Source organism: Penicillium paradoxum (genome assembly GCF_028828445.1).
Source record: "Penicillium paradoxum strain IBT 22861 chromosome Unknown utg000002l_segment0_segment0, whole genome shotgun sequence".
Classification (NCBI taxonomy): domain Eukaryota; kingdom Fungi; phylum Ascomycota; class Eurotiomycetes; order Eurotiales; family Aspergillaceae; genus Penicillium; species Penicillium paradoxum.
In genome coordinates, this window is record NW_026643180.1 from 2,174,916 (window position 1) to 2,193,999 (window position 19,084).

Genomic DNA, 19,084 nt, shown 5'->3' on the forward strand with positions numbered 1-19,084 from the left:
CTAACGCTCTGTCCAGTGAAATCGACCCAATGCAATCATATAGGAATATGGGATATTTGGCCACTTTCCCTCTGAGCGCATGCAGCCAATCTACATATTACATCACAATTTACAAATTTTCAGTAAATAAAGCCGATGTACAAGCATTTATGCTATTGGTTCCGAATTGGGGTCTGCTTTCAACTAGAGAACATTGTACCGGCCACCCACCGGGGCGCGTGCTTCACCTTCAGAAGCTGCCAGTGTTGCATCTTTAAGCAGACGCCGAAGGTCATGTATGGCGGTGGTGACTGAAATCTCCGTCTCGCCTTCAACCAGAATGTACAACTTAGGAAGTTCTCCGGGACCAGGTTCCTTTCCGCTAGGGTAAAAGTTGCCCTTGGTCGTGATAGAAGTTCCGGATGATTCCAGAATCTTGGCCACATTAGTGCGGTTGGTAACGGCCCAACGTGCTTTTTCTAAGAGATGATGACAGTGGTCAGTAATCATCTAAGCAATAGGAGAGATACAGCATAACTTACGAGGGAAATCGTTGATCTCGAGTGTTGCATGGAATGCACCGGCATCAGGTCCACGATTATCAATCGGCACACCCGATCTCATGACACCCGCACGACTCAAACGTGCGTGAATATCAGCAACAGCGGATCCCACCTTGTCTAATGCATTTCTCGGCGCATTCGGGGAAGCTCTCTCTGTGCGATGTACAATGACCTTACCATCCAGATCAACACCCTTAGGGACACCTGACAAAGACGCGGACGCTGGAGCGGCTGCGGATTGCACGGCCGAGATAGCCTTGTTAAGTCGATCATTTGATTCCTCCTGTTTCTCGTCTTTATCCTCCTCTTCGTCGTCGTTATCATCCCCAGTCTTGTATGCTTTCCGCTCACGCATTCGCGCAGCATCTCGCTCTGAATTGAGACGGTCCAAGCCCTTACCACCAAATCCATGGCCGAAGTTCTTTTCTTTTCCGGACTTGACTTTCTCAACCCACGAATCGACCATCTTCTGGATAGGCGCAGGAATCTCTTGTCCACTTTGCTTGAGAGCCTTTGCAATATCCACAGCATACCGCTCTTGCTCCTCAGTGAGGAATGTCACCGCAGTTCCAGTGTTTCCAGCCCGACCAGTGCGGCCGGCACGATGGACATAATCCTCCAGGTGATTAGGTGCATCATAATTGACAACAAGCTTGAGTTGCTTGACATCTAAGCCACGAGCTGCCACTGATGTTGCAACTAGAATAGGGAATACGCCTGCCTTGAACTCGGAAATCGTGGTGTCGCGATCAATCTGATCCTTTCCACCATGAATCGACATACACGGATAGCCCCTACACATCAATTGTTTGAGCAGATCGTCTGCAGACTCTTGACGGTCCACAAAAATCAACGTGCGATCGTCTTCATTTGCTTCATCTTCGTACATGTTTCCTAGGAGCTCCAATAGGCGGACGAACTTTTGGTCATTGTTCCGGACCTCGACGATTTGTGTGATTTCGGGAGCTACAACACTCCGCCCGCCCACTGTGATCTCGACTGGCTGCTGCAACGTTTTACGTGCCAAAGATTCCATGTTCTTGGATAATGTGGCCGAAAAAAGGACTGTTTGTCGATCCGGTCGCATATTGGCCATGATCTTCAAAACTTGTGGGCCAAAGCCCATATCGAACATACGGTCTCCCTCGTCCAACACGACATATGTGACGCGGCGCAGGTTGAGAACTCGCCCTTGGTTGGCGGCCAGCAGATCAATGAGACGACCGGCAGTACACACAATGATTTCGGCTCCTCGTTTCAATTCGGAAATCTGGTCCTTAATGGGTGCTCCACCATAGGCACAGACAGCACGGAGACCCAAGGCTTTCAGGAAAGGTTTGCAGTCTTTATGAATCTGTGTGGCCAGTTCTCGGGTGGGTGATAGAATCAAACCGATCGGACCGTCCATATTAGCCAGGGGTCGTTGGTCTTTGATGTGCCGGAACATCGGAACTAGGAAAGCAACAGTCTTGCCTGATCCAGTTTTCGCCACGCCAATGACATCGCGACCCGACATGATTGTGGGAATTGCTTGGGCTTGGATGGATGTGAGATTCTCATAACCAAGCTTGTGAATGACATCCAGTGTCTGCACTCCCAATCCGCACTGCGACCACTTTTGAACGGGTGTTGGGACATTCGAACCGCGGATCTTGATACCATCCAACTCGAGTCGCAAATTTGCAACTTCCGCTTCGGTCATCTCGGCAAGATTGGAAGGTTCGGTGTAAAACTGCTTGCGGAATGGCTCATATTCGATCTTAGAGTGGTCGACAACAGGGATCTCCCGTTTCTTTTTCTTGTTCGCCGCCATGGCCAGGACATCCTCAGCGTCCTCGTCACCGACAGCAGTGAAACCCATATCCTCATCGTCGCCGAACATCGCCTCTGGGCGCTTCTGATTCTGTTTCTTGGCGAATGTAGCCCCAGTTGTCTTCTTGGGTGGGCGTGCGTCTTGCAGTTCAGACATGAATGCATCTAGGGGGTCCACTTCTTCGACTTGGTCAATCTCCATGGGAATAACACCGATCTGCCCGTTTATCGTCTCCTCCATGTTAACATCGCCATCTTCATTCTTAAGCAATTCGTCTCCTCGTTCAGCAGTGACACCTGTTGCCAATGCAACGTCCTTTTCTTCTTCCACTCCTCCACCTTGCATTTCAGTATCATCGTCATCCCCGGCATCGTCTGCCGTTGCACTCGCATTCCTATCATCATCGAGCGGAGGCGTAGGCAACTTTTCAAGTTTTTTGGGTGCGGATTCTTCGTCCCCAAAGCCTAAAGTCTTGGGGGCAGACGGTTTCTCCGTTTCGAAAACAGCTTTCGCACCCAGGCCAAACCCACTGACATTACCTTTGGGCTTTAGGGGACCCGAGAGCTTGGCGGGCGCAGGAAAAGGTACATTGACGTTCGGCACGGATGGGACCTTGCTAGACGTCGGAACGGCAACATCAGTACCAAGAACCGCGGGAATGGCCGAATTTGTGGTTGCTGATTTGACGATGGCCTTGGGATCAAACTTTCCGGGATATGCGGTAGGGGTTGGATACTCGGCCGGAGTCACCGGGGTCTGTGGTGAGCCCAGAGCCGGAGAAAAAGCCGATTTACGATCAATCGCATCAAGGATCTTTTTGGGATCGTCCGCTGCCTGTTCTCGTTGCTTTTTCTCGCGCTCAGCGGCTTGCTTCTGCTTCCATGCTTCAAGCTTGGCAAGTCTTTCGGCTTTCTTTTCCTCGTCTGCCTGGACGGTTGAGGCGGGCATGGACGATTTTGAAGGCTGCAGTGAAGAATTAGTCCCATGGGCTAGGGAAAAAGCAAAATCCGAGCATCTTACCTCCCGAGGTCTGGACGTGGACCGTCGGTTTGGAGCACGATCACGGCTGTCATCCCGTCTAGACTTGGGCTTAAAATCAGCAGCATCATCTATCCGCCTCCGATCCCGGTCGCGGGAGTCATCTCGCCTGCTTCGGTAATCTCTATCCCGACTTCTGCGACGAAGCTCATGGTTATCATCACGTCGGCGTTCTCGGGATCGGTCTCTCCGAGCCGGACGATAAGTATCCTCATCGCGTCGATCTAGTGGAAGGTCTCGGCGTCGATACCCATCTCTGTCACGGGGGTGGTCGCGCTCTCGGTATCGTCTCTGAATATCACAAGCATAGTCAGAGATTGGAATATTGTATGTAGATTTGGGATGCGCTACACGTACCTCTGGGCTGCGGGACCTGCGATAACTACGCCCATCATCCCGTCTGCTTCTGTCATAGCGATTATCCTCTCTGCGAGGCCGCCGGGATGAAGAATATGTGCTGCCTACAGGCGATGGTGAGCGAGTATCCCCGTGGCGAGCCATTGTTGCAGGCTGATTAGTGAATTTTACTAGAACACAAGAGCCCCCAAAATAGGGAGGAGAGCGATGGAGAGAGAGACTGCGTGAAAATTGAGGAATCGAAAATTCAGGCCTCAGGCCATCGACAGAACACAATATGGAAGACCTTTGTCTACCTCATCCTCACCTGCGCAGCCGTTCCAATGTTGGACTGAGGCGATCGATTATATAATACATGTGATGAGCTAACCCGATGCGGATACCTAGATCCAAACGACGTAGGCGCGACCTCCTGCTCCGCTTGCGTCAACAGCTCCCCCGTCAATTCTGAACTTTGGAAGATCCGATTCCCATTCATTTTTGCGTTTGGTTTGTCGCTCAATTCTAATCCAGCTGATATTACTTGGACAATTCCTTGATGACTTGTCAGGCGGCAGCTCGGGGGAGCTTCCTCCGTACTCTGCACCTCAGTGCTCACTCTCGCCCGACTGGCGTGATCGGCCGGCAGAACCAACTCCGTCACATTTGTCTGGCTGCCAATTCTGGCCTCACGCGTCCGCAGGCCCCAGCTCTCTGCTCCATTCAATGGCGACCCCAATCGAATTCATTCGCAACCAGTCCGAACCATCTCGAAACCACCAAGGCTCCTAGAACAGAGGAGAGCTCGGACAAGGGCGCCAATGGCAAACATGCAGATGATAATTCAACTAAAAAAAAGAAGAAGCCGCTCACTGAGAAACAGAAGGAAAAGAGAGCCGCCCACCAACGCAAGCTTCAAATTGACCAGCTCAAGGTGACTGCACTGACACCACCCAAGAAGCTGCCTCCCAATTTCTTCTCTCTTGCTATCGCAGAGAAGATCAGTGAGATGAAAGATCTTGGTCAATACAAGCCCGGCGAGGCATTCACCATTGCTGCTACGCAAGCCAAATCTCTCAGTGCTCAGGATGAGGAGGTACGCCCCCTTGACTTTCTGCGTTTACGTTGGAAGCTAATCACCTCCCTCAGCGACTCAAAGCCCAAGCCGAAAAAAATAGGGCCGCTAATACAGCTGCCTACAAGGCCTGGATTCAATCGCACACACCTCTTCAGATCAAGGAAGCCAATGCCGCTCGCCGATTCCTCTCACGTCTTGTCAAGAAAGATTATCGTAACATCACGGACGACCGCTTGGTCAAGGCACCTTCCTCCCGCTACGCTCTTTATCTGAAAGAACGTCTCAGTTCCGGTGAATATCAGGCCCAAACCCAAAAAGAGGCCTTTGGAGCCATCGCTAAAACATGGAACGAGCTGGCCGAATCGGAAAAAGAAGTAAGAGCCCCTAGGGAATTGGATGTATTCCATCCTTGCAGGGACTAACTATCAATCTAGCACTACCACAGGTTGCACGTCGAAGATCGTGCGCGATACGAAAGAGAGCACCAGGAAGTATATGGAATTCCGGCACCGAAGCAGGCCCAGGAACACTCGTAAAGCCCTTTGTGCACCTCAGCCGGGTTTGCCATAGACATATCTACCGTGACGGTATTCGGGCTTGTTTGTCACGTGCTTCTTTGAGTCAACCATATCGCTTGAGTCCAACTCGTTTCGCGTGTGCTTTGTTGCATTGTTTGTTGTAATCCCTCTTCTCAAAGTGTACCTTGTATCATTTTCCCGGTAGTGAAATCGCGGCAACAAAGAAACAGCCCTCAATTCATCGCCCGGATTCTACTCTCCTCTATTTCCATTTTCCACACCACTCACCAGGGCCATGTAGTCAGATGAGTAAGAGAAGAGAGAAGAGCATCCGTATGTAGTATGTACGGAGTACTCCGTACCTCTTTGCCGAAGGCTCCCCACCACCCCGCACTGGGAGGGGTTTCTGCTCCGAAACTCAAGTGGCGGTGAGCAAGTGATGTTACGCTTGCAGGACGCCCTGTCAGTTTGCACAACAATTACGTCCAATGAATTGGGCGAATTGACCAATATGTGCGGTGTACTCCATATGGAGTATAGACATAGACATTGATAGGTCTCAAATCCACAAATGGCCTGCGTGACTACATTGTCAAGTCTGAAGGTAGAGTTATATATACACGATATAACTACATGTACATGTGATTAACTATAAGAGGTAACTAACTATACATGTTGTACATGTAGGTATCTTCTCCATAAGTCCATGCATTATATGCTCTTCTGTACGGAGTACATCAGTGTGTATACGTGTACGGAGTATGTAGCTACTGGTATATCCCATTAACCCGATCAATCTTATAATTCGTGAAATATTCACGGGTGGCTGGACCAAGATTTTTAATTATAGTTTCTGATCATGCAACCCCTATCCCATCAGCAAGCACGGAGTACAAAGCATATATTCATCGGTTCTTCCAGCGATGGTGTAGTCGAAGTCAACTATCCCTTTTAACATGCAGAGCCTTGATGATATCTGTGATTGGCATGTCGATTCTAGGCAGAATCCACACGAATCAACATGTACAATGTTATGTACCTACATCCTGGGTATATGGACAGGTAGGTTGCCCGGGGAGCGGCGTACCGTGGGAGGAGGGCAGGCATTCCATGGTCCATTTGAAGGCAGGGGTCTGTGCGAAGTTTCGCGTATGTCATGCAGAGTACTCCGTAGGTACAGGTACAATAGTAGTGCGACATCGAAAATAAACCATGCATGTACACCTGGGCTCGGTATTTGATTGTACCTATATGTAGGCCTATCTACATGTATCCATGGTCCTATGTCCTTTTCTGATAACTTGAATGTCTAAATATGGATGGTCCTAGGAGTAGAGCACAAATCAGATAAACAACAAGGGTGTGGGGGACGTTGACAAGAAATGGAGTGTACTTATGTATCTTGTGTGCGGAGAACGGAAGATCATACGAAAAATAGGATAAGATTCATCTCCACCGCCTGAACGTATCCCTGCCGCGATTCAGATGATCCCAGTCTGCCTTTCTCCTGCTTTTCTCCCTTGCCCAGGGAACTCCTCGACACCCCTTGTGTTTCTCACCTACTCCCTACAGAGTAAATCCTTCTACTGTCTGGTCTTCGTCTTTTTTCTACGGCTTGTCAGCACAACTGAAGTTGCGCCGGTCGTGCAGGGAGGCTATCTGTTAATTTGACTTCTTTTATTCTCTATTAGTTTCTACTTCTACCTGCACGCCCCTTTCGCCTCGATATCGCGATTCTGGAATTTGACAATTCCGCGACGAAACTTCCCGTTACCGATTGAAATCCCCGCTGGGACTCGAATCGCACCCACAACCGTACTCCGATGCTTTCGCTATTTTAACACAACGGAGCTGACGCATCAGTGATCGGGGCCACGCATGAACTTGGCCCATGTGATGTTCGGCATGGAGGCGCTCGACAGGTCTTATGGTAGATGCGCGGGGATCACTAGCACCCCAAAGGACCTCGCATACCACATATGGAGCGTGCAAGTTGAGGTGGAGAAAATCCTTGACGAGGTATGGATTCAGTTCATGTTGGGACCGGCGGGGTCTCATCTGCCGGGCCACTCGGCGCTCCAAAAGGTAGATTTGAACACTGCATTGAGTTCTCGCCCTGTGACTTGCTCGTCGGAGCCACCGTTGTACAACGAGCTTCCACCACCCTACGAGGATGTGATTCATGACCTTCCTCCCGAATATTCTCCGCTGCCTCTACTTTCACAGCGCAAATCAACGCGTTTTCCCTATGCGCCAAAAACTCAGTTTACACCACATCGTCAGTCATCCTGCTTGCTGAAAAATCGCATGCTCGATATATCCATTGATTTCGAGAATCCTACCGGAGTTCGGGAGCACAAAAAGAAAAAGACTGCCGCAAAAAAGCCCCACCACCTCCCACCCCGCCTACTCCACCCCCGCCACCGGCAGATGGAGGAGATAACGACCCCAATGGTGGTGGTGATGGCGCTGGGGCCGGTGGTGATTCAGGCGGCGCTGGTGACGGCGACGGGAATGGCGACGGGGGAGATGGCGACGGGAATGGCGGCGATAGTTGGGGTGATTGGAATACAAGCGGAAAGAAAAAAGATAAGAAGAAGAAAGAAGAAGAAGAAGAAAAAGAAGAGGCCGAGAGACTAGCTAAGGAAGAGGAAGAACGAAAGGCCGCTGAGGCCTCTGCTGCTAACAATCTTAGCTGGGCTGAAGAGGACAGCGGTGGAGGTGATGAATCCTGGGCTGGCTTTGCGACTGTAGGAAAGAAGAAGAAAGGAAAGGTAAGCAAAACTCTCTCCCTTATACAAGATAGTGTCTAAATACTATTGCAGGACGATGCACCTCCTGGGGCATTTCAGGACGTAAGTTTGAATGACGGTGCACAGCAATTGGACTTGAACTTCGACACTACAGCGCCCAAGACTGGCGGCACTGGGTTTAGCTTCGGAGGATGGGGAAAAGACTGGAACACCGGTGGCAAGCCCAATACGCTTGGAGGGGCTGATCCCAAAGAAGATCCCAAAGACAACAACCCCTGGGAAACCTCTAAGAAGAAAACGGGCAAGACCTCCCCCGGTGAATTCAATTTTGGCTTGGATTCTGCACCTGCCGAAGGAACAAAACAAGAGGATGATTGGGGAGGTTGGGATATGCCAAAGGAGAGGAAGAAGGGGACTGGCGAGCCAGAACCTAACATCGAGCCTCCTGCACCGCCCCCACCACCTGCACCTAAAGTCGATTTCACACAGGAGGCTTGGTACCTAGGACTCTCCAAGAAAGAGCAACGTAAAGCGAAGAAGGAAATGGAAAAGAAAATCAAAGATGAAGAGGAAGCTGCAGCAAAGGAGGCGGCAGAGCAGGAGGCAGCCAGGACTGCGGCTCAACCCGAACCTGAACCCGAACCTGAACCTGGACCTGAACCTGAACCTGAACCGGTGGTCGAGGAGACTCAGAAACCACCCGAGACAGATACTGACTGGGGCTGGAATGTTCCAGTCAAGTCCAAAGACAAGAAGAAAAAGAAGATTGACCTTCTAGCTGATTTGATGCCCTCGACTCCTGCTGATCCCCCACCTAAGGAGGATGTCTGGGAAGATGGATGGGATACTACAAGCAAAAAAAAGGACAAAAAGCCTATGAATCCAGAGCCCATTGCCGACGAAGTAAGATTCAAGGAGCCAGAACTCGAGCCGGCGCCCATTGCGGAACCTGAACCCGAGCCTGAACCGGAGCCTAAAGCGCCAGCAATACCCGATGATCCTCTATACGCAAACTGGCGTACTATATCCTCCAAGGAACGCAAGAAGCGAGAGAAACAACTGACACGAAAGGGTCTTCCTATTCCCGGTAAGGATTTTGAGCTCCCTTCCGACGAGCCGCCTGCGGAAGTGCCTGAACCGGTCGTTGAACCCGAACCCGTACCTGATCCTGAGCCCGAACCCGAGCCCGAACCGATCGTTGAACCCGAACCTGAGCCTGAACCGATCGTTGAACCCGAACCTGAGCCTGAACCGATAGCTGAACCCGAACCTGAGCCCGAACCCGAAAAGGCGGCCGAAGATGATGCCTGGGGTATTTGGGGGCCTGTAAAGGAGAAGAAAAAGAAAAAGAGGGGCAAAGACATCGAGCAACCTCCTCCTCCTGCACCGACTCCTCCTGCACAGGGCCTGACTCCGGAGCCGGAACCCTTTGATAATGCAGACGATATTTGGGCAGACCTGGCCCCCAAAGCCTCCCAAGGCTCCAAAAAGGTCACGAGAGCCATTGAATCCCCCAAAGAAGAAAAATTGTCCAAAAGCTTCTGGTCAACCATCACCGGGGGTTCCACGAGCAAAGCCAAATCAACGAAGATTGACGAAATTTCTAATGCCAAAGAGGAGCAGAAAGAGGTTGCGCCAATTGAAGAAGAAGAACTACTGCTTGATGTTGATATGGACCCTGTAGACTCTATAGCACAGGTGGAGCCTGAACCTGCCCCTGAGCCTGAGCCTCCGGCTCCAGCAAAGCCAACCAAGCCCAAGACTTCTAAACTCAGTGTCGCAGAACGCATCAAGGCGTTGGAGCAGGCCAAGAGGGAGAAGGCAAAGGAGGAGAAGGCAAAGGAGGAGAAGGCAAAGGAGGAGAAGGCAAAGGAGGAGAAGGCAAAGGAGGAGAAGGCAAAGGAGGAGAAGGCGAGCTCAAAGGGGAAATCTAAAGAAAAGAAGGCCGAGCCGGAGACTGAGCCAGAGCCTGCACCTCTCGCAGTGGAACCTGCTCCGACGAAGAACAATTCAAAATCCAAGATCAAGTCATTGTCCAAACAAGAAGAGTTTCAGCCAGAAGAAAGAACATTCTCGAGGGATTCTGTGCCCGGAAGCTTCCCAGACTTTGGGGACGACCTCGAGCCCCAGCCCGAATATGTACCTGAGCCCGAGCCTGAGCCCGAGCCCGAGCCTGAGCCTGAGCCTGAGCCCGAGCCTCCAGCCCCGGATCTTTCAAAGATGACCAAAAAGGAACTCAAGAAGTATAAAAAGGCCGAAGCTGAAAGGGCGGCGGCAGCGGCAGCGATAGAGTCAACTTCACCACCCCAGGAAATCCCTCCAGCAGAACTAGTTACACGAGAGCCAGAGCCAGCGCCAGAGCCAGCGCCAGAGCCAGAGCCAGAGCCAGAGCCAGAGCCAGAGCCAGCGCCAGAGCCAGAGCCAGAGCCAGCGCCGGAACCAGAGACTGAGTCTGCACCCGCGAAGACAGAAGAGGAGAACAAAGCCGTTCCCCCGACGCCAGAGCCAGAGCCAGAAAAAACGCCTGCAAAATCCCCCAAGAAGGACCGAGCACGCGAACGCAATACGAACACATCGCCATGGAGCTTTTGGGGGCCCACACCACCTCCCAAAAAGTCAAGTAAAAAGGAAAGTAAGAAACAGGAGGCTGGATCTCCAAAGCAAAAAGACTCCACGCAAGAGCATTCTCCTGTCGCAAAGCGGTCAAAACCTACAAGCTCTCGACCCAAAGACCTTGAGCCAGAATTGGAAAAGTCTTCTCCATCTGAATGGGGAAAACGGCGAGAACGAGAGAGCCGATCCTTGAAGAACCAACGTGGCGTGACTTTGGCCAACATGGTACTTGGTACACCCCAGCCCAGAAGCAAACCAAGCCGCAAGCCTAGTTCTCCATCGAAATCCGTGTCTAGACGCCCATCAGTCGATTTAGATGACAAAACTGCTACCGCGAACCCTCTGAGTGAGAAGCCGGATATGTCTGTCAAGGCAGCCAAGTTGATGGGCATCGATGCTTCTAAGTCTCGACGTGAACGTGAACGCCCACGGGCTGAGAGGCGGAAATCAGGTACGTTCTTTTCCATGCCTATGGTCTGCCTTTGCTGACTTTCCGCCTGCTGAGCAGCTCGAGATCCATATCCAATTGAGGATGATGATCTCGTTATCGTAGATTTGGAGGATGGCAACGTTCGGTCTCCGAAACGGCCTTCCAAGGAGAGAGGCAAATCAAAGAGACAGGTAGCTTATCATGACCACAGCACTCTTTGTGCCGTTGTATTGACTGACAATTTTTTTAAGTCCCGCGTCAACCCTGACAATGAGGACGATGCTGTGATGGTCGACATGAACCAAGCACATCTTGCTCCAGACATCGTATCACGGGCCGACGATATGGCCTTTGTCGATGCGTCCCCAAGAGAACGCCGCCTAAAACGCTCGAATACTGCACCACCAAGGATCAAGGAGAACAGTGGGATTATGGGACTGTTTGGTTTGAGGAAAAACGCACGCCCAGAACGCACAGAGCGCCCAGAGATGCCTGAACGTCGGAAGTCGCGCTCATATCGAGATGATGACGCAAGGGGTCCTTCGGAAATGGAGCGCGATTTTGGTCGCAGATTACGCCGCGAAGAGCGACGTCGAGGGTCTGTCCGACCAGAGACTGATCGTGAAGGTTTCATGACCGATGACTTTGGTGGCGGTGCAGGCGGCGAGATCGAAGCAGAAGAAGCAGAAGCTCGACGAGCAGCACGTCACGCACGACGTGCATCCCGCAAAGCTCCTTCCGACACACATGGAAGTGAGGCACGTGAAGCAGAGGAGCGCCGTGCGAGAAGAAGAGAACGAGCACGTGAACAATACGTAGAATACCGCAACCCGCGAGCAGCAGAATACCCACCCCGGGTACCTCTATATGCGGAACTTCATCCTCTGGAATCACAGGCGGCTCTGCGAGCCGAAGCCGAATCCAGAAAGGCAGAGCGTCGTGATCGCCGGCGCATGCACGACGAGGAAAAGATGGCAGCGAGAGCGAGCCGACGCCGTGAACGCGAGCAGGAAATACCCAGTGAATACTTTCCCGATCGGGGAGCGTTGGATTATCGAGGCACGCGCAGCTCCCGTGCATATGACGATCCAAGGTCTCGTCGTCGCAAGTCCAAAGTGGCACCCGAACCAACCCAGGAGCCGTTCATGACTGGAGGCATATATCCTAGCAGTGGTAGGAAAGATAAGATTTCCTCATGGGTCTACTCACAAGCTGATGAGCCCCCGGAGCCACCGCCAATTGTCCCCACTGTGATTGATATGCCTCCTACAGCTGCCGACGGAGGCAATGCACATTCTCTTTCTTCGGACGAGGAAGCCCGTCGCGCTGTTCGCCGCAAGGCTCGTCGCCGTGCCAAGTATCCCGAGGAAGATTTTGATGACGCCCGTCCTCGATATCGTGGCTCCCGTCGTGAGGGTATGAAAAGTAGCTCTGGAAGCGGCGATTATGAGCGTGAACGTGGGATGAGGTCACAGCCGGGAAGTCGACAGAGCGCTCCGCCAAGCTCTGGGGCGAAGATGCCCAGTTGGTTCCGCAAACTGACGAATCTCTAAAAAGCAAGTCGTTCTGTTTCAAATGAAATGTCGGTGATAGCTTTCATATTTGGTACATGATTGTAGCGTGTTCTGATTTGTGGTTTTGCCTGGAAGCAATGTGTCTGAGGGACCAGGTTGGATGTGACGACGTGTATGGAGTTCAGTACGATACTATGACACAGTAGAGCATGTTGAGTTTCGTTCTTTATTCCAAGTTGACTTTGTGACTCCATCGGCTGGCATGTAAACCATGTAAACCTCTTCACATTACGCAAATGAGCCGAGGTTGGCAGGCTCGATGGCTCGATAGCTCGATGGCTCGATTCTTCGACAATGACAGGGCAATGAGGGTCCATAAGATAGAGCTTGAAGCTTGTTCCATCGCCCCAGAGCTTCTACGAGGCCGACTAGGCATCAGCACGGAAAAGCGTAAAGAAGCGAGGCAATTTCCCTCTGAGAGGAGAGTCTCATAGCCACCAACAGTCAATCTGATCTTCCCGTTCTCTGTGTGTCAAGCATCGACGTTATTCCTCCCTCCTGTCCCATCGTGATTGCCGAGGTCTCTGGACTGAACAGATCGAGATAGTGTGTCTCTTGACATCTCACATTGAGGTATTATGACTCTTAACGTGGTCTGTACGTCGTCGCTGACCAGCCGGTTTGCTTCAGGGCACTCTCTGACCCATCATCAACGTGCCATCTATCTTTTTCTCCGAGCCAACCCGCCTCCACAGCCGAGTCTCGATACTGTCACTTCCTCAAATGCATCGAGTACAGGGTGACGTCCGTTCCACACTTGACAGATCCGCACCTACTTCCGTCTCCAACTTTCAAGAGGAGCGTTCTCATCTCTTGAACTTCCTTGAACAACAAGCTCGTCTCATCAGACAACAGCCGGAGTTAGATACAATCGACAAGGTCAAAGTTAATCTAACTGATCATGCTACCGAGCTTTTACGTCGAGTCCATGAAGCTGCTGTAGCCATGGCTATCATAGCACGAAACCATCCCTACGTTACTGCTAAACCGCCCGGCTTCTACAATATCGATGTTCCCACGATGTGTGAGGCCCTGGAGAAAAGGATGCCCGACCTGGCTAGAAGGCTTGGTCTGAACCCAAGATGCGACATGTGTGTTCATTTTACCATCGAAAACATCCTGGCTGACCTAGGGTTCTAGGTAGTTAGTTACTTTCTTTTGAATTTCTGTGAATCCAGTGATATGCGTGATCATCGCATTTGTTCTTCCATCCCCTATTCTCCTGTAGGCACGGACTCGAGGCACAAGGTGGTAATTATACATAGCTTAGGGAATGTCTCGATGATTGTATCGAATTTGCTCATGAAAGAAGAATTGGTTCTATGACTACTTCTTGATCTGATCGGGTTGCCATGGTATTGAGGCCTCTGCTATGCATGTCATTGGGAGGGAAGGACAAGTCAGATAACTCATGATCTAAGAGTGAACAACGAAATTTCATCTACTAGCGATATGGGTTGATCTTGATTCACTGGGAGCCAACAAGTTTCCCAGTATCTTTGAGACAAACCTCGATATCGGTGACTTGATCCGCAGGCACCTCGATGATATTTCGCCACAAGGTCCAGATATCCTGGTGATCAGAGACACCATCTGGGTCCTGTTGTTCGATCTCAAATTCCCTGGGCTGGGATGCCAAGAATCGGACTGTGGCAAGATTGACCGGTGCAGGAGGAATAACCGAAGAGAAATGGGTATACCCATACGATTTCACCTGCTTTTGGATTCTTTTCCACTGGAATCGCCACTTTTCGAATGCAAGCGTCCATTCTGGGTCGGCATCTCCATCTGCGAGAGTGGCACACATTGCCCAAAGAAAATGAGAGCTGTCGGTCCAACCATCAGACTCACCCGATGCAGTTAGAGATGGACTGTGTTCACGATGAACCCTGAAATGCAACAGGGGCCGGACTTCATCCAGTAACCTGAGTGCTACAGACATCGGTACCAAGTCAGAAGAATCCGAAATCTCCGAACCTGATCCCTCGTCGTCTGCATAGCAGACTCCCTCAGTATCTGCCGGGCGCTCCGACTCCTGTGGATTAGACACGTTCTTCATGGTGGTAATTGGATCGCGAGGTCGACCGATTTGAATTCAGAAGTTGAAATTGCGATACAAAGGCCCTGAGTTTGCGATAATATATCCGGCAGAAATGATCCTTTATATAATAGAATGCCAATCCAGTGCCTCATGCTTGAACTCAAAGACACTCTTTGTTCTCTTTTGATTTGTATTCTTCCTTCAAAAGTAGCCGCAAAAGTGGAAGATACAATGCCTTTCGCACAATGCGCTTGTTCTTTGTTCAACAATGGCCAATTCGGATACTTCTAGAATTGAATCAAAAGTGAAAGCCTTGAAGGCCACTCGGTTCGAAGTCTCACAATCTTCAAACCTGCAAGGATCTGAGTGCCACGTCGCACATGACACTGCCACTAGATGGCCTTGTCGCCCTCATCAGCAGTCTTTCCGTATTTCCGATCAAGCTGGTCCCGCTTCTTCCGTCGACTTTCGAGATAAAATCGGCCTCCTTCATACAGACTGAGATACAAACCCGAAGCAATCGCTGTCCACCCAGCACGTATCAGCCCGCCCTTAAATAAGCCGCGGATACCTTCGTGGTCTACGATATCACGACCGACAGTAATAGGCAATTTGTAAGACTTGGTCTTCGGCTGGGCCAACGACGCTACCACCTTACTGTCACGAGCACCAGCCTGGGTGCCAGCATCGGTCGCTGAAAGCATGACTCGGGTCTTGATCACATCGATGGGAGTAGTCACTGTCGATGTGATTGTACCCGCAAGCGCCGCCGAAATACCCGTCAACCCGGCCCGTTCGATCAGTTGATCTGACTGTTCGGAAGATGGTCGGTTTGTGTTTGTGCGAGTCGCTTTCTGTGTTCTCCGTCGGTCAATGAGATGTGATCGAACATATTCAAACAGCGGAAACTGTAAGGCTGTGGTCGGTAAGTTTCGACCAACCAGCGCCGTATATCCATTCCACAAGCGCCAAGGACGATGTCGAAATCTTGAAAGCACTTGGTGCATGGCAGATTTGGTCAAATGTTGATTGATGTTTTTGCTAGGAGCCTGGACCATTTGCGCGTTTTGTTTCAGAGCTTCTGCCGGCGTGAGGATGAGACATGACACCATCTCTCCGGCAGAGGAGGCAATCCCATTCATAACGGGAGTAGGAAGGGAATGTGTGAATGGCAATTGTACACTAATTAGAGAACCTTTAGGGTAGATTGTTCTGATATCATCCGATCTCGTGACATTTTTTATTGAAGAATTTTGCAGAGTACTTCTCACGGCTTCATATGTAGTGAAGAAAGCGCCAGCTAGAGGTGTATTGGATCATCAGCTATGGACTCTGTCGCTTTTCAATCGTAGTTAGCACGTACAAGATGGTATAGTTGAAAATACCACACTCCACACTCCCTGATATAGTCCTCGGAAAAGCACATGGCGTTTCACGGCTCCTGTGCGTACGTCTTTGAATACCTTCTCGTAGTCTGGAGACTGTATTCGGGTTTTGAGGGTGTCGACTGGGTAGACAACGAAATCGACTACCACTGCAGCAAAGGCACCTGCCTGTTGGATTGAGACGCCCTTGCAGTCAGCGAGTTACACATTGGAATGCGATGAAATTCGAAAAGCACTAGAATGAGGATGGGTGAAATGCAACTGCAACTCACTACCCAGATATCGGAATGACTGTTGTACATGGAAACAACAAGAAACTGAAGACTTTGGAGCAATATGGAGACATTGTCACCACTCCGAATAACGAAAGGCGAGCGAGGTACAGAGACAGAGTCATGGAGCAATCCTTTCGACTAACTGGTCACGGGGGATATGATGGGCGATGATGTCATTGACATGCATAGGTACGGGCGACTAAGTGTGCCACCCGTGACTTAATTATGATTGGCCTATACTGCTGTCCGCTTTTATCACCGCCTTCTCGAAGCACGTATGCTAATCTCAATTCATCTCCATTTCCATTTGCATACAAGCTTTGTACCTCGTTCAAGATGCCAGTCGGTCGCCCTACCATTGATCTTGAACCCTATAAAGCTATAATCATAACTTTTTCAGGGAGCCTCGAGTGATGGGGAAGAGTAAGCGTGCGTTAGTGGTAAGGAGTAGGGGGAGAAGAGAGAGACGGGGACGGTTTAAACGCCGAGAGACAGGTGTATACGGGAGTCGGGAACTACTATGAAGGCAGTTCGTGGACCGTAATAGGCCCGCACGGTGACCCACTTAGACCAACAATGCATAAAGCATGGTATGACCAAGTCCCAGGATCACAATAGCTTCATTCTTTTGAGGTTCCAACGATACTTTGCTTATTAAGCCCTCTGTCATAGTGATTCAAGTATTTGAACTTAGGCCAGCCTGAAATAAGGCAGATTCAGGTATCTTAAGGAATAAACCCGGCAAAATCAGGCATTTGGCCTTTGGATGACTGAAATACTGCCTGGCAATGCTATCCAATAATAATTAAGTCACGGATGGCATACTTAGTCGCCCGTACATAGGGAAACTACATCTCCAACATACGTGTAGGTATCTTCTAACCTGCCTGTACCTATATGTAGGTACTATTGAACCCTTTCTGGAATTTGAGGTATCAGATTTATTCATACCAATGCTCTAGGGTTCCTAGATGCCATCATTATATCGCAACACGGGAATACTGTACACAGCCTCTTAATAACCTTCCCCTCCATCCTCTACAGCCAGCCCTTTGGCCCACCCCAGTGACCCTTGATCATATATTTGCCGTACACCCAAGGGAAGAAATCTTTCTTTAGATGCCAGAACGAGCGACGGGGCTTACTCTGGTCGATACCAAGCAAATCTCCAAATGTCTCCTTGGGCTCTCCGCCATACTTGAACTCGGCAAGTAGAACCTTGCCATATTCGGTCAAGAGCGGGCACGACGTGTATCCGTCGTAGGAAGCATCCAATTCCTTGCCTTCCATGCTTTGCAGTAGGTTGCGAACGAGGACTGGTGCCTCGGAAGTGACAGCTGCAGCAGTCTTGGATGTGGGCAAACTGGACGCATCGCCGGCTGACCAAACATTGGCGAACTTCTTGTGGCGGGTACTGTTGTCATCGACATCCACGTATCCGGCCTCGTTGGCCAGAGGGCTGTTCTTGACGAATGCGTGGGCGCCCATCTTCGGAGAGACATGCAACAAGTCGAATGGTCTGGTGACCTCCCCGTCTGGAGAGGCGAAAATGGCAGCCTTGCCGTCAATGGCAAGGAGATCGTGCTGGAACATTCCCTCGACACCGCGATCCTGCCGCATCTGCTCCAGGACAGCGCTGTACTTGGGCACACCAAACATCACTGGGAGGCCAGTTGCAAAGCTGATTTTGATGGGCGAGTCAGAGGGCTTGGTCGGGTTGTAGAGGCCAGCTCGTTTCCAGTGATCTAACGCAAGCCACATGATCTTTTGCGGAGCACCCGCGCACTTGATCACGCCAGCTGGCTGGGTGAAGATGGCGTTGCCTTCGCGGAAGTTTTCAATGGTACGAAAGGCCTTATCACATGTGTCATAACCATAAATTGATGAGACATTTGAATGCCGATCCGCAAGGGCCTCGGGAAGACCTTGGATGCTACCGTAATTGATATTGATACCAGGCACGACAACCAGATGCTCGTAGTTGATCTTGTCACCACTCTCCAGTGTGACTGTATTTTCTGTTGGGGCAAAGGCACCGACACCTTCGTTGTAGAACTTGAACTTGGGGTCGATCAAGCTGTTCATGGGCTTGCGCAGATCCTCTTTGTTCTTGAGGCCACCCCCGACTAGGGTCCAGCCGGGTTGGTAGTGATGCCATGAGGCTGGGTCAATAACCGCAATGTCGTCTTGCGCGAATTTACCAGAATGCAACAGCTGATGGCTGATAGACAGACCAGCAGCACCACCGCCAACCACTACGACCTTGTGGTTTCGTGTATGGCTGACAGGAGACGTTGCAAAACTCCTCCATTGAGCGACGGAGCGCCTAGCAGCAATTGTGCGACCCTTGAACATCTTGACTGAAGATGAAGCAAATTTTGAGTTCAAAGAGCTCACGCCTACTGCGTACATATGAGGTATATATAAGTAGGCAGCCCATCTGATGATGTCGTGATTTCCGGGTTAACTCGTTCCGATATCGGGGTCTCGGCTTTTCTTCGCCGACGCCTTTCGGGGTTCTCAGGTCGGGCTACCGATCTTGCGTGTCCTAGGACCTCAGGCCATGCCTCTCATTGATTTACTTCGGAGATGCGAATTCAGTACCTCATCTTTTCTGACTTTAATATATGGGGTTGTGTGTGGAATCGACTTGATAAGGTCCACACAATCCTGGTAAACACATTCAAC

At 50.7% G+C, this 19,084-nt stretch overlaps 7 protein-coding genes across 7 annotated transcripts; 3 read left to right on the forward strand and 4 right to left on the reverse strand.

Annotated features, from left to right (window-relative positions):
• Positions 1 to 183: 183 nt before the first annotated feature.
• Positions 184 to 3,894, reverse strand: N7457_000797 (uncharacterized protein; the record flags this gene model as incomplete). The annotated part of the gene is made up of 4 exons (XM_057171865.1): positions 184 to 458; positions 522 to 3,318; positions 3,376 to 3,684; positions 3,751 to 3,894. The coding sequence occupies 4 exons, from the start codon at positions 3,892 to 3,894 to the stop codon at positions 184 to 186; spliced, it is 3,525 nt and encodes a 1,174-aa protein (XP_057035768.1).
• A 394-nt stretch (positions 3,895 to 4,288) lies between these two features.
• Positions 4,289 to 5,343, forward strand: N7457_000798 (High mobility group superfamily; the record flags this gene model as incomplete). Its single annotated transcript, XM_057171866.1, has 3 exons — positions 4,289 to 4,825; positions 4,879 to 5,181; positions 5,242 to 5,343. 3 exons carry the CDS (start codon positions 4,289 to 4,291, stop codon positions 5,341 to 5,343), a joined length of 942 nt encoding a protein of 313 aa, XP_057035769.1.
• A 1,887-nt stretch (positions 5,344 to 7,230) lies between these two features.
• Positions 7,231 to 12,674, forward strand: N7457_000799 (uncharacterized protein; the record flags this gene model as incomplete). The annotated part of the gene is made up of 4 exons (XM_057171867.1): positions 7,231 to 7,603; positions 7,756 to 8,099; positions 8,178 to 11,142; positions 11,200 to 12,674. The coding sequence occupies 4 exons, from the start codon at positions 7,231 to 7,233 to the stop codon at positions 12,672 to 12,674; spliced, it is 5,157 nt and encodes a 1,718-aa protein (XP_057035770.1).
• Positions 12,675 to 13,418: 744 nt separating this feature from the next.
• Positions 13,419 to 13,835, forward strand: N7457_000800 (uncharacterized protein; the record flags this gene model as incomplete). Its single annotated transcript, XM_057171868.1, has 1 exon — positions 13,419 to 13,835. The coding sequence occupies one exon, from the start codon at positions 13,419 to 13,421 to the stop codon at positions 13,833 to 13,835; it is 417 nt and encodes a 138-aa protein (XP_057035771.1).
• Positions 13,836 to 14,163: 328 nt separating this feature from the next.
• On the reverse strand, positions 14,164 to 14,754 carry N7457_000801 (uncharacterized protein; the record flags this gene model as incomplete). Its single annotated transcript, XM_057171869.1, has 1 exon — positions 14,164 to 14,754. The coding sequence occupies one exon, from the start codon at positions 14,752 to 14,754 to the stop codon at positions 14,164 to 14,166; it is 591 nt and encodes a 196-aa protein (XP_057035772.1).
• Positions 14,755 to 15,128: 374 nt separating this feature from the next.
• On the reverse strand, positions 15,129 to 16,423 carry N7457_000802 (putative mitochondrial carrier protein; the record flags this gene model as incomplete). The annotated part of the gene is made up of 3 exons (XM_057171870.1): positions 15,129 to 16,036; positions 16,100 to 16,307; positions 16,394 to 16,423. The coding sequence occupies 3 exons, from the start codon at positions 16,421 to 16,423 to the stop codon at positions 15,129 to 15,131; spliced, it is 1,146 nt and encodes a 381-aa protein (XP_057035773.1).
• A 1,011-nt stretch (positions 16,424 to 17,434) lies between these two features.
• N7457_000803 (NAD(P)/FAD-dependent oxidoreductase) lies at positions 17,435 to 18,751 on the reverse strand (the record flags this gene model as incomplete). Its single annotated transcript, XM_057171871.1, has 1 exon — positions 17,435 to 18,751. The coding sequence occupies one exon, from the start codon at positions 18,749 to 18,751 to the stop codon at positions 17,435 to 17,437; it is 1,317 nt and encodes a 438-aa protein (XP_057035774.1).
• Between the last annotated feature and the right edge of the window lie 333 nt (positions 18,752 to 19,084).